Raw genomic sequence first — 15,314 nt, forward strand, 5'->3', positions numbered from 1 at the left:
TTTATATTTTTTTAGTAGGTATATAATTTTATTAATATTAAAAAATATATATATTAAAAAAAAAAAAAAAAAAAAAAAAACTACCCAATAGCATGAACATGAAGAGAGAGTGTGACACCCCTCCCCACCTCTTTCCCGCGGTTGTTTCCCTCTACCCTTTTAGGCTATGATACCGTCCAGCCTTCCAGTAGTATTTCTCTTCGTTAGGTCGCCTAGATAATACTTTCATACGTGTATACATATGGACCGTACGTGGGAAAAAAAAAAAACTCTCTTACACAGATTTCAATACATAGCATGAATAAACTATTCCACGATAACTCCACCCCCGGAAAAAAAAAAAAAAAAAAAAAAAACACACCAGAGATCTATCCATCCCACTTGCTTTTAATGGGGCACATTAATTCGTCCATATACGTGTATATGCCTCATCCCTTCCGACTGTAGGCAGCTTATCAAAACAAGACTATGGCAGCAACAGGGAAACTAGCTGTGACAACCTTGGAGTTCGAGAGGAAGCAGAAGGGATGGTTTTGGTTCCGGAAATGGGATTTGGAAGACGTGTCTAGCATTTGCTGGTTTACCGGGATTCATGTGTTGGCTGCATGCGCACCTTTCGTGTTTCATCGGGGTGCAATCAGATTATGTGTGGCCTTTGCTTTATTGAGCGCCTTTGGTATGACTCTAGGTTATCATAGACTTCTTTGTCACCGAAGTTTCAAGATCCCAAAATGGCTCGAGTATTTCTTCGTTTATTGTGGTTCTCACGCTTTCCAGGTATCTTACCTATGTGCATGTATAACATACACGTTACTTCTATTACCTATATCTTCTAATTGTCGGATCTTGCTTATTGATTTTCTCTAACTTATAAAATTACAGAGAGATCCAATGTTCTATGTGAACACTCACAAGAACCACCACAAGTATACCGATACGAATAGGGATCCTGTTACCCCAACTGACGGTTTTTGGTTTTGTAATATGGGTTGGCTTTTCAACAATGACCACATTGCAACGAAGGTGACTACACAATGCCTTACATATATATATATACACTTTCATTTCATATTATCTTTACTTAATCTCGTAACCACCTTTGGTGTATTGAATTGATCAAATTAATTAGTGTGGAGAATCAAGGGGTGGAGAATACTCGAAAGTACCAGAACTAAAAGCACAGTGGTTTTATAGGTTTCTTCATGATACTTACTTTTGGCATCCAACTGCACTTGCAGCCCTACTATATCTCCGGGGAGGCTTTCCTTACTTGGCTTGGGCAATGGTATGTATATAATCGATATGTTAATTAGTTATGCGAAGAGAATCATGTTTGTAATCCATGCAGGGAATGCGAGCAGTGGTGATTCACCATTTTGCGGCACTAGCAGGCTATGTCAGCCATAAATGGGGGGAGAGGCCGTGGAACACCCCAGATACTTCCACCAATAAATGGTTTGTTTGCCCATGCGCAACACTTCAGTCTTCAGCATATATATATTAATAGGATGCGTATGTATTCATTGAGTAATAATTGAGATAAAATATAACGTACATGATATGGGATTTGAAACAGGTGGGTGGCAGTGTTGACACTTGGAGAGGGTTGGCATAACAATCACCACGCTTTCCCGAGATCTGCTCGACATGGATTGGAATGGTGGCAATTTGACCCGACGTGGCTGTTGATCAAGTTTCTTCGGCTGCTTGGATTAGCAACGAACGTCAAGTTACCAACGGAGGCACAGAAAGGAAGAATACCTCATAACGTTGGATCAACTTAGACAAGAATATTGAAAGTATAAAACCAAAGGAAAATGGGATTCTGGGAACCTTTCGGGAATTACAGAACTTTGAATATAAATACACATAGATACATATATAATGTGTGTATTAGAATCGTGCAAATTGAATAAGATGAGAATAACGATGATCTTTTGAACTTGATTTTTTGGGCGTTGTTAACAGAATTTTGTATCGCATATGTTCTAGGTGTAGGTTAGAAATAATTTTTGATAAAAGCTTAATCAGAAATTGCTAGAAAAATCCTAATATTTTCAGAAAAGTTACGATTAAGTTCCAATTTTTTAACATCAAAGTCTCGATTATTTCTTTTTGGTCTCAAATTAACAAAAAAAGTTATTTTTATTTTTTAATAGGAAATGACATATTATAATGTAAAATCAAATAATCAGAAATTTATATTCAAAATTGTTTTTTGAGACGTAAATATAACTTTTCCGAAAATATTAGGACTTTTTAGTAATTTTCCAAACTTAATTTGGATTAAAGATTAATTGCAGACTACATAAGATATTGATGAAACATTAATTTTTTAAATATCGATCATTGTTAAACTTTTTGTTAGGGAGAGTCATTTTTCACTCTCTTCAAACTCGTAACACTACTAGAAAAAGAGTCATCAACGAAGGATAAAATGTCTGCTAAAATTATTTCAAACAGACTTCCACAACCAAAAAAATGTATCTAATAAGGAATGCAACAGAAGTAGTGAATTACAACTTAGGACTTAGATAGTAAATAGAGAAAAAATTTCAAAAATGATCTATGTGGTTTGTATTTTTGTTTGATAATAGTTCAAAACAGTTTCAACTTCCAAAAAATGTTCTTATTTCAAAGTTTCATTGTGGAATTTGTCCCCAAAATTAACAATGGTTAATCATCCTTCATTTTCTCATCCACATGCACCTCATGGGAACGTATTTCATTTTTGAGTTGATTACACAAATCGTCCTTCGTATGGGTATTAAAAGGCACGTTTAGTTTATATTTTTAAAAATTAACTCGGATCGTCTATGATTTGTTAAAAATTTTACATGTTATCTCGTTGCCAACATGAAATCATTATATTTCCCTTGTCAATTTCTTTTTTCATTTATTTTATTGTTATAATTTATCCATTATTATTTTTGAGTTTTTTTTACTAAAACATAAATGGAAGTGGGCCCACCTCCTTTTATACCTTATCATCATCATCCACCTTTAATTCCTTCATTCCCTCTGGCTCTTAGGCATGACAATGGGGTAGGTTTGGAGCGAATCGATCTTGATCCAAACCCTTTTAACAAATTTCAAAATCTGATCCAAACCCGCTCCGTAACCTACAGAGTTTTGAATAATCAAACCGATACCCTTATCCACCGATGTAACATTCATAAAAATTATGAAAAATTTAAACTTTTCAAAACACATAAAACCATTTAACATTACATAGTTTGTTTTCAAAATATAAATATCATATTATCCCAGTATCAAAAAGCAAAATCATAACAACAGGATGAGCGGTACGATCATGCCTTCGCATTCCTCCAATCTCCAGAAGTACCTGAAACACCAAACTGAAACTATAAGCCTGAAAGCTTAGTGAGTTCCCCCAAAATACCCATACCCACGACAATACATATATAATCATAAACAACATACTATGAGTTCAGTCAACCATCGGGTTGGAATACCCCAGACCCTCAACCATCAGGTTGGAATACCAACATACTATGGGTCCAATCATCCTCAGGATGGAATACCCCAGGCCCACAACTAATATGTTCGAATGCCCACATACTATAAGTCCAATCATCCTCGGGATGGAATACTCACGGCCCACAACCAACAGGTTGGAATGCCCAGGTCTATTGGCTTTCGCACAAATCAGATAAGCCTCAACTGCCAAACAAACATGTGCACATATAACAGATAATCACATAACAGTCTATAGATAACAACTGATCTAACGGATCATACCACAAACATAACATCATCCTATCTACCAGGATACCGATCTACCAGATCATATCTCATACCACATAATACTATCCTACTCTCTAGGATACCGATCTAACAGATCATACTAGCATAACATAACCATGTAACAATCCCAAGGGCCGACCTTGGTGCCTTAGACCCCTGAGTATAGTGAGCATAACTCACCTCACTCGAAGTGCTGAAATACTATAAATCTCTAACTGTTGTATCGCAGGGAATCCCAAACTATTACACAATAAACACGAAATTAATACCCAAAATAACCTTCTTGACTAAATGTCCACACCATTCATTAAGTCCATTCTCTTTATTTGGCTAAGTCCAACTACCCATTCCTTGAGTTAAAAGTTCAGATAAAGGCCCATTATTAGCCTAATTTACTAAATTTGGCCCAACTTCCTAATTAGGCCTCACTCCATGATCCACTATCACTACCGGGCCCAAAACATCTTATTTACAAAGTCCAGCAAAGGCCCAATTCCATTTAGTCCATAACCAGCCCAAAGCGGTAATATAGAGGATAAAAGCATTATCCGGAATGATTGGGCATAAAGCGTTTGTAGGTGGCTTTTTAATTCCGCCGTCAAATCCTAGGGCTCAACTCTGGACAGGCAGTGAAATCTACCAAGCTGGAGTACGGTAGGGGCAGAGGGAATTTCCGGTGGAGCGGTGAAATGCATAGAGATCGGAAAGAACACCAACAGCGAAAGCACTCTGCTGGGCCGACACTGACACTGAGAGACAAAAGTTAGGAGAGTGAATGGGATTAGATACCCCAGTAGTCCTAGCCGTAAACGATGGATACTAGGCGTTGAGCGTAGCGACCTGTGCAGTGTTGTAGCTAACGCGTTAAGTATCCCGCCTGGGGAGTACTTTCACAAGAATGAAACTCAAAGGAATTGATGGTATATGGATCTCTCTATGTAGTGGTCGGCCTTCTATAAGCTTTGTCATAAGCAATTAGTCACTTCCCAAATGCCCCTTTCCTTCGCTACTAGGAGACTCGCTAGCTTGCTTCATTATATTCTATAAGCAGAGCGACATGTCGAGTCTACGAAGCTTCATAGTTGCTTCCCCCCCCCCCCCCCCCACACCTTTTTTTTCTTTTGCCCCACCATGCCACTGATGGGTTTGAGTCATAAGAACTTTCCTATGTGCACATGCAAATCCTATTGCTTGGATCTAGGTTTCTCTAATAGAACATGCTTTGTATCCAAGACTTTGAATCATAGATCTAGTGTAAATAAACAATTTATAAAATATGAAATCAGATCTAGAAGAATACCTTGAGTTACTTGCTTGAAAACTTCTTTTCCTTGGAGCTTAGAGTCACAATTGTCACTCCTCTAATGACTTACAAACACCTACTAGCAAGAAGATGATTTGAGAGAGGGAGAGAGGTGAGAAATCGGCTCTAGGGTTTCCTCAAACATAGAGTGGCCGATTTCTCTTACCCTAAGGGTCTATTTATACTATGAGCTCCTAGGGTTTTACCTTAAACCCTAATTGGATAACTTAGCCTCAAAGCAATCCAAAGGTCCTTCTGGATAAGTCCTTGGACGATTTCTAGGATATCCATATCCTTAAAATCATCCCTTCCCATATCCATAAGGATTCATAGTCTAAAACACAACTATCACACATTTGATAGTTTATGCCCCTTTATTTAATTAATCTCCTTAAGTCACCAAATTAATTCCTAATTAATTTATGACTTATATCAATCAAATAATATTATTATTCCTTTAATATATTATTCTTATAATACATTAATAATAATATTTCTCCTCTCTATATAAATCACCTTGTCAAGTTGCTATGGTGAAGGCAACCCAAAAGGATCATGCACAACCGGGTCAAGTACTTACCAAATATAGTTACAGCCTTAGACACTAATCCAACAGTCTCCCACTTGGATAATTCTAGTAACTATAAATGCAAACACAATCCGATTAGCAATCATAGCTCTCAAAGATGTTGTCAACTCTGATCTCATCAGTAACCTGTCCTTTAGATAAGGGATCGTACAGTGCTCTGTTTAGATATTGTACTGACAATCTCATGGAACTAATTATCCAACAGTTGGTTTCTCGATCTCAGATTTATTTGACGTAGAACTTAATTGAACACATAAATTCAGTCCTGACCGAGCCCGGCACATAAGTCAAATCAAATCATCGAGCAGCCGTGATATCGCTTTTACCTTCTTTGGATAGAAGTAACAGATAAACTTCGAATTATATGCATTTACTTATCCACTAATCAATTATACACAACAATGTGTTTTATAACATCAATTTACTGATGTGGTTTCGCATTATTAATGCACAACCAATTAGTAAATAATAAACTATATATCTAGGTTTTAAGACCATATGATATTATCGTCTTGCGATCACCTTTGTCACATTCCAAAAGTGATTCCAGCAAGCGCGGGTTTATTCCAATGCTCAAAACTTGTTCATAAGCACTCATGAACGCTGTAGCAAACCTTTGCTATGTCTAATACCATTTAGACAATCTACACACCAATTCATGACAATCTTCATTCATATCTACTTCCAACACATGAACGATTGTGGACTATTTGAATAATGCGATTATTCTTAACAAACTCAATTATTCTAGAAGTCAAAACATGCAAATTGATACAATAGTTAAACAATTAACATAAGACAGTAACTTTACTTATAAATAATACTTCTTTATTTAATCATCAAATGTCAATTACATTTATCTATTATATGTTTCTAAAACTATCTAATTTAAACTAATATCATCCTTAAGTCCAATGCTTCTAGCATGCTGCAAGTGCTTAATCCTACTCAGTCCCTTCGTAAGCGGATCTGCTGGGTTATCTTCTGATGATATCCTCTTAACCACAAGGTGTCCTTCTTCTACTCGATGTCTTATAAAATGATACTTCATGTCGATATGCCGAGATCTACCATGATCCCTCGGTTCCTTGGTCAAGGCAACCGCTCCTCGGTTCTAAGTAAGTGTTCTGACTAATTCCTATTAGTCTCTTACTTCTTTCTCTCACTATCCTTATTCACAAAATATAGGAAGCCTCTCCGAGGTCCTTCATAGCGAAACACTTCCCGAGCTAGGACTTAACTTCCTGCAGAGTCGGGATGTCGTTTCCCATAAGTAGTATGTCATCGACATACAAAACGAGAAAGCTAACTATACTCCCACTGGCTTTGACATATACACACGATTCATCTTCACTTCGTACAAATCCAAACTCTTTGACTTTCTCATCAAAGCAAAGATTCCATCTGCGAGATGCTTGCTTAAGTCCATAAATGAACTTCACAAGCTTGCACACTTTATTGGGATGCTTCTTATTGACAAAACCTTCTGGTTGAGCCATGTAAACATCCTCAGGCAGCTTCCCATTAAGGAAAGCGGTCTTGACATCCATCTGCCATATCTCATAATCATGAAATGCAGCAATGTCTAGCATCACCCTAATAGATTTTATCTTGGCAACTGGTGAGAAGGTCTCATCATAGTCAACTCCGGGAGGTTGAGTAAAGCCCTTTGCCACCAATCGTGCCTTATACGTGTGTACATTCCCATCCACGTCGGTCTTCTTCTTGAAGATCCATTTGCACACAACCGTCTTATGTCTAGGCACATTGTCAACCAAATTCCAAACTTGGTTGTCATGCATGGACTGAATCTCGCTGTCCATCGCCTCTTTCCATTTAGCAGACTCTGGGCCTGCCATGGCTTCCTTATAGTTGTTAGGTTCATCTAGATTTACTAGTGTACTGTCACTAATATACGTGTCCCATTTGGTAGTAATATTAAAACCATACAACTGGGGTTGAACTCTAACTCTTTCGGAACGTCTAAGAGGTAAGGATTGGTCAATCGGTTCAACCAGAGTTTCCTCCTCGGGTTGAGCGCCAACGTTCAAGGTTCCTTCATCACTCGACTCTTGAATCTCATCAAGATCGATTTGCCTCCCACAGTCTCCTTGGCTTATCAGTTCTCGCTCTCGGAAAACCCCTCTCTTCGCAACGAAGACGACATTGTCATTCGGTCTATAGAAGAGATATCCAAAGGATTTCTGCGGGTAGCCGATGAAAATACATCGCTCACTATGAGGTTCGAGCTTGTCGTGAGTATCTCGTCTTACGAAAACTTCACAACCCTAAACCTTGATATGTGCCAACGAGGGAGATTTCCCTATCCATATCTCGTGAGGTGTTTTGGCAACCTTCTTTGTAGGGACTCGGTTAAGGATATGGGCGACAGCCTCTAAGGCATACCCCCAGAATGAGATAGGTAGTGAAGCACGACTCATCATAGAACGGATCATATCTAACAAGGTTCGATTACGCCTTTCTGCCACACCATTCAATTGTGGTGTCCTAGGTGGCGTCAATTGCGAAACTATTCCGCATTCCTTGAGATAGTCGTGAAATTCAAGACTTAGGTACTCTCCTCCTCGATTAGATCGAAGCATCTTGATTTTCCTGCCCAATTGATTCTCCACTTCATGCTTGAATTCTTTGAACTTTTCAAACATTTCTGACTTGTGCTTGATTAACTAAATATACCCATATCTACTATAATCATCGGTGAAAGTCACGTAGAAGCGGTTCCCATCCTTCGTGGTGGATCTAAAGGGCCCACATACATCGGTATGTATGAGATCCAATAAACCCTCACGCCTCTCACAAGTGCCAGTGAAGGGTGACTTGGTCATCTTTCCAAGTAAACAAGATTCACATGTGTCATCTTCCCTAAGGTCGAATGACTCCAACACTCCATCCTTTTGGAGTTGGGCTACTTGTTGACATGTCCAAGATGAAAATGCCACAAAGATGCTTTATCTATACTATTGGAAGAATCTATACACAACACATCATTTCCTAGGTTATCTACAACCATAACAGTTTCATAAATTCCATTACAAGGCATTGCTTCAAAATATAAAACACCATTTAGATAAGCATAAATCGAACCATTCTCATTATTAAACGAATATCTAAATCCTTGTCTAAATAAACCATGAAAAGAAATGATGTTTCTTGCCATATCTGGAAAGTAGCAACAATTATTTAAATCTAAATTCAATCCATTACTAAGCACTAAAGAATACACTCCAATATTGGTAACAGTTGACGATCTTCTATTCCCCATGATTAGATTTATTCTTCCAAGCTCCACATCCTTATTTCTTCCTAGTCCCTACAAATAAGAACAAATATGGTAACCACACCCTGTATCAAGAACCCAAGAAATAGCATGAGATGATTCATTAGATTTAATTGTGTATATACCTACAAAAGATGGCTTGATCTTCCCATCCTTTATGGCTTGCAGATATTCTGGGCAACTTCTCTTCCAATACCCTATTTTGTGGCAATGATGGCACTCTGCCTCCTTTGGGTTAGAGTTGGGCTTAGCAAGATCAACTTTGGTCCCACTAGAAGAGGAACCATCTTAGGACTTTCCCTTGAGGTGGTTCTTTGATGGAGCCTTCCTCTTCTTGCCCCTTCCCTGCCCAATAGCCAAAACAGGAGCAACGGGTGGATTGGGAGTTGGTGCAACAGACTTGTCCTTGAGGTTGCTCTCAGCAGTCCTTAGGAGCCCTTGGAGTTTTCTTAGGGTGATCTCTTCCTTGTTCATGTGGTAGGTCATCCTAAATTGGTTGTAGTATGAGGGCAAGGAGTGAAGAACAATGTCGATAGCCAAATCTTCCCCAAAGTTGACATTCAACTTGCGAAGACGATCAACATACCTTTGCATCTTTTGCAAGTGCACGGTTAGAGACTCTCCACTTCCCATTTTAGAAGTGATCATATTCGTTATGATCTCATAGCGCTCTAGCCTTGCACTTTGGTGATATCTCTCCATCAAGTCTAGATGCATCTCATAGGGATACATGTCCTCATAGGACTTTTGGAATTTGGAGTTCATTGTGGCTATCATGATGCAATGGACTTTCGTTGCATCACGTTCATGTGTCTTAAAGATAGCCATTTCTTCGGGAATAGCAGTTTCTAGATTGATCTTCTTGAGCTTCTCATCGAGAACATACTCCTTGTCCTCGTAATGCGCGATCATGTGAATCTATCTTATCCATTCGCTAAAGTTCGATCCATCGAAACTTACTTTTTGACAAAGACTCATTAATGTGAATGAGTTAGCAGTAGCGTTGTTTGCGTTCGACATCTTCAAAATAGAAAGGACAAAGTTTGATTAGTATTGAATCCCTAATTAAACACCCAAAATGAAAAATTAGGGCTAGGACCCAACAACATCATTTACATATTAGAAAAGGGATGCCGTGATCCAACATGCAAACAATTTGGAGGTAAGTGAATGACGATTCACTAATTCTTCACCATGAAAACTTAACCTTAAGTTTTAAATGCATTTAGAATTCCTAGGTTTTCTTGGAGATTCATTGAACTTTCAATGGCATGTTTAAATCTCGATATGCCCCTCTCGTTTGTGACTGGGATACCGAGGATCACAAAGTGGATGTGAATAACCATGCAAATCTACATGGTGCCTTCTTTGTTTCAATCACCTATTCGATGTGCCGGTAAACCATACACGCTCCACCGAACTATGACAAACAAAGAATCACCCTTTGCCACCTTTGCTTAGAACCTATTAGTGTGTCGGTAAACCACATACGCTCCACTAACTTCTTAGCAAGGGTGCAAAGTGTAATTTCATGGGATTACATCAATTCACTTTTGCCTAAAGTAACTAGGATTTGGAATTTGGAAAAAACATGTAGTTACTTTATATTTTAACATTATACTTTTAATGAGAAGAGATAGTTGCCCTATCCTACCTGTTCGGCTAACGACCTTCCACCAATGAAGCAAGCAGTGGGTGTGAGTGTACACCCATTAAGTGCCATTTTATAGGCAACAACCTTATACCACCTTATTGACCGGCTTCGTGAATGAGGCCTACTAACGGTAAGACTAGCATTTTAATTATACTTATATATATTCATTAAGCTTTAATAATATAATAGTATAAGGTTGAATTTTAAACTTGTAACATTCTCGGGGTTGAAATTTAAATTCTTCTAAATTAAACTTTTAATCACAAAATTTAAATCTCAAAACTTCGGGATAAATTTGAACTTTTCAAAACTAGAGGGATCAAATAACAAATAATTCAAATAACTAATTTCATAATTATCTATATTTGACCTAATCCAATTTTAGTCATTAGATAATTACCAAATAATTTTAAATAGTCAATATTTATCTTATAAATAACCAATATTCAAAATATTTGAGATTCTCTATTGTTATGTCAAGGATAATCATAAAATTAAGTCAAAATTCGGATTTTAACATAACAAAATGATTTAGGTATCAAATCCAAGACAAAACAGCAACAAAATCCCGAAATATCCTCTGCCAGACACTTGGACTCGCCGAGTTGGGTCGGACAGAGGCCAAGAAAAATGATTTTCAACAAGCAAAACAGTTAAGCATCATATTCAATTGAAACCAATCAAGGCTCTGATACCACTGATGGGTTTGAGCCATAAGAACTTTCCTATGTGCACATGCAAACCATATTGCTTGGATCTAGGTTTCTCTAACTAAACATGCTTTGTATCCAAGATTTTGAATCATAGATCTAGTGTAAATAAACAATTTATAACATATGAAATCAGATCTAGAAGAATACCTTGAGTTACTTGCTTGAAAACTTCTTTTCCTTGGAGCTTAGAGTCATAATTGTCACTCCTCTAATGGCTTACAAACACCTACTAGCAAAAAGATGATTTGAGATAGGGAGAGAGGTGAGAAATCGGCTCTAGGGTTTCCTCAAACATAGAGTGGTCGATTTCTCCTACCCTAAGGGTTTATTTATACTATGAGCTCCTAGGGTTTTACCTTAAACCCTAATTGGATAACTTAGCCTCAAGGCAATCCAAAGATCCTTCTGGATAAGGCCTTGGATGATTTCTAGGATATCCATATACTTAAAATCGTCCCTTCCCTTATCCATAAGGATTCATAGTCTAAAACACAACTATCATACATTTGACAGTTTATGCCCCTTTATTTAGTTAATCTCCTTAAGTCATCAAATTAATTCCTAATTAATTTATGACTCATATCAATCAAATAATATTATTATTCCTTTAATATATTATTCTTATAACACATTAATAATAATATTTCTCCTCTCTATATAAATTACCTTGTCAAGTTGCTACGGTGAAGGCAACCCAAAAGGACCATGCACAGCCATGTCAATTACTTACCAAATATAGTTACAGCCTTTGACACTAATCCAATAGTCACTAGATCCATAATTGTGACATCCCCATTTTCACGGCCAGAAAAGACCGATTTGTTTATGCTTAGTTTTATAAAATCAGAGTAATCTTTTAAAGAAAATGGTTGCAGAATTTGTTCCCAAAACAAGATATGATAATAACTTATCAAAATATTTCTCAAAGAGAATTTATTTTCATTTAATAATAAAACCTCGAGATGTAATGTTCCGATACAGACATATAAGCATAAACAGAAATTACATTTAATTACACTAATCATTTAGATCTCCTTTGATCTCTTAGTGCAAAGTAGCTTCGTATCGATACCTGTGATACAATTAAACTAAGTAGGTCAGGCTTGGGAGCCTGGTGAGCATATAGGGTTTTCAACCCACAATAATATAATTATTATATTCAATCATCAAACAATCAACCGAATTACCCATCCCCATTATCTTCTTTTAATCTTCCCTAAAGATATTATCCTAAGGGTCATCTCCTATATCATATTTACACTCATCTCCTTACATCTTATATCCTTATATGCTTGTTCCTAAGAACTTTTTCCTAAGGATCATCGCCTGTATCATATAGACAATACTAATTCGGGGATCACTCCCTCAATGTATGTCTAGTAAGGGTTAGGGTATCATCGCATGATTACACAGCCACAACATCGCCTGGACTCGTAAATCATAATAAGGGTGAGACTATCATCGCATGAATATGTAGCCACAACATCGCCTGGACTCGTAATTCACAATAAGGGATAGACTATCATCGCATGAATACGTAGCCACAACATCGCCTGGACTCGTAATTCATCACCTATCTATCATCACCTAATTATCATCACCATTATATCCTCACCTTTCTCTTATCACATTCTTTCAACACACATCAACTATTTCATCTACCCATGTTCTACCCAACATATTTGTAGATATAAATTACATATATAGTTTAAATCATTTAACACCCATATAAAAACATCAATTTCAAGCCCATCTCATATAGACAATTAATATATAACGCATATCACGTATTTCATAGCTAATACTTTATATTTATGTGTTTAGAAGAGAGTAACCACACACTCATACATATAAACAACAATATATATACACATAACACATATTTCGTATAAAATACTTCATAATTATGCGTTAGAAGAAAGTAACTACACACTCACTTGATCAGAAGATGATCGGACAGCACTACGACTTGTAGAAGTAGTATTCTTCGGTAGATTTGGAAGATCTTCACAAAAAAACTGGACTCCTCGCGGGCAGAGCTTCGGCTCAGGAATTGCACTTCTCAGGATCTTCGGGGCTCGGGAATGATACCGGGGCTTCGGGATATTTCTTGCACAAAAAACGATGCAAAAACGCGAAAAAATGGGAAGAAATGAGCAAACTAATCGGTTGCCCTCGACACCCTTTTATAAGGGCTGGAAGGCCGATTTACGCGGGGCGTAACCTGGATAAGCCCGGTGACTCCCCCCTTGGATAATATCGAAAATTTATATTTAAATAAAATATCGAAAATATTTAATAAACTTCAAAAATTCATATCTTCCTCATACGAACTCTGTTTTCGAAGTTTTTTATATCCACGCGTAGGTGAGACTACGATCTACAACTTTTGTTTAGACTCCGTCAGCTAATTTTGAATTTATTTTTATTATTTATTTTTAGTAGGCCGGGACAGGAAAACTCCGTTATAAAATCATAACTTCTTCATCCGACGTCCGTTTTCGCCTATCTTTTTATCTTTTTACTACAATTAATGAGATCTTCAATTCTCATTTAGATTGTTTCGGCTAAAAACCTCTCGGTCTCAAATCGAGCATTCGGGTTGCGTACTGCTAAGTCGAAACTTCGAAAAATCATAACTTCCTCATACGAAGTCAGATTTGGGCGTTCTTTTTATGCACACTCATGGTTTAACGTATTCTACGACTTTCATTTAGATTGATAAGGCTAAATATCGCTCTAACGTAAATTCACTTTTTACGTCGCGCTATGTCATGTCGGTTTTGTCGCGAAACTTCGACAGGTCATAACTTCTTCGTTATAACTCAGATTTCGGTGTTCTTTATATGTACGGAATCCTTGTAACATATACTACAACTTAGTTAAGATAATTCATTATAAATAATCTTTCATCTAAAATTCATTTTTGATGCCTATCGTCTCTAAATTGACTAGCCCTGATCTACGGGCGTTACAATAATGACCGGCGAGTCGGAACATGTATGAATATAACCACGCGGAGCGCCGTACCGGCCTATCAAACGAAGCGAAGAAAGAGATCATTGAGCCTATTTAGCCGAGCGGAATCCTTTTAAAATAATATATATATATATATATATATATTATAATAATAATAATAATAATAATAATAATAATAATAATAATAATAATAATAATAATAATAATAATAAGCAAGGGGCTGGGAATCACAAGAATTGAAAAGTCCTCCATTGAATGGGATGAGAAAGACAGGTTCGGAAATGGCCGGATTAGCAAGAGGAAGGGTGGCCCCACCCTGAAACAAAGGTGTACGTACATACATAAAGAGACTGGTTATGGCCTTGATAGGGATCCTTCCCATCTATCTTGACCGGGAAGAGGGGGGAGGCTCTTGCGGAAGCCCTGCCCGCCCTTCTCTATTCTATTTTTAGGATCCCTTTGAGGAGGATTTCCGGACTCGTAAAAGACGGATAAGAACAAGAATAGGGTCAGTAGTCTCTACCGTTGCAGGTCCTTCTCCTTCCGCTGAGATGGCCCTCTTTTTTGTTTTGTTTGTTCACCGCGGCACGAAATCATGAAGAAGCTGGAATAACTCAGAAAGAGAGTGGCGCCTAGCCGTTGAGAGTGTATGTTGTCTTTGTAGAGGAACAATATGATCTTAGACTGGCCCCTTCACATGACCTAGAAATAAAAAGAAGTTTGTGCTACTATAAGGCCTCTAAACTCCTCCCTCAGGACACTGTTGCGTTGCCCATGGGGATGGGCTAGCCCCGACTTCCGTAGGTCCTTGGTTCGACCTCCTAATGAGAATTGAGGTCCTTACGCAGGCCCTTTTTATATGAATAAAAAATTCATAAAATCTAAATAAAAATAATTAAGGAAGACGGAATCCATGAAGTTTTGCTTGGTCTTCACTGGAAACTTGAGTAAGGAGTAGATCTTTTTGGAGTTTTCTAGAATTTGAAAGCGAGAACTCCTTTCTTTTTCTT

The 15,314-nt window shown here is 37.5% G+C and overlaps 1 protein-coding gene and 1 pseudogene across 1 annotated transcript; both read left to right on the forward strand.

Moving 5' to 3' along the window:
- The first annotated feature begins 364 nt into the window (after positions 1 to 364).
- On the forward strand, positions 365 to 1,960 carry LOC145029040 (acyl-CoA C20 Delta5-desaturase-like). Its single transcript, XM_078977688.1, has 5 exons — positions 365 to 777; positions 883 to 1,023; positions 1,130 to 1,285; positions 1,349 to 1,455; positions 1,577 to 1,960. The coding sequence occupies exons 1-5, from the start codon at positions 469 to 471 to the stop codon at positions 1,782 to 1,784; spliced, it is 921 nt and encodes a 306-aa protein (XP_078833814.1). The 5' UTR covers positions 365 to 468; the 3' UTR covers positions 1,785 to 1,960.
- A 2,350-nt stretch (positions 1,961 to 4,310) lies between these two features.
- LOC145033012 (18S ribosomal RNA) lies at positions 4,311 to 4,703 on the forward strand (annotated as a pseudogene).
- The last annotated feature ends 10,611 nt before the right edge of the window (positions 4,704 to 15,314 follow it).

This window comes from Lactuca saligna, chromosome 2 (genome assembly GCF_052625555.1).
Source record: "Lactuca saligna cultivar CGN05327 chromosome 2, ASM5262555v1, whole genome shotgun sequence".
Classification (NCBI taxonomy): Eukaryota; Viridiplantae; Streptophyta; class Magnoliopsida; order Asterales; family Asteraceae; genus Lactuca; species Lactuca saligna.

Coding starts and splice junctions, on each gene's coding strand:
- LOC145029040 (XM_078977688.1), top strand. CDS start 469: ATGGCAGCAACAGGGAAACTAGCTGTGACAACCTTGGAGTTCGAGAGG. Junction 1,024..1,129: donor ATGACCACATTGCAACGAAG/GTGACTACACAA, acceptor CAAATTAATTAG/TGTGGAGAATCAAGGGGTGG. Junction 1,456..1,576: donor GATACTTCCACCAATAAATG/GTTTGTTTGCCC, acceptor GATTTGAAACAG/GTGGGTGGCAGTGTTGACAC.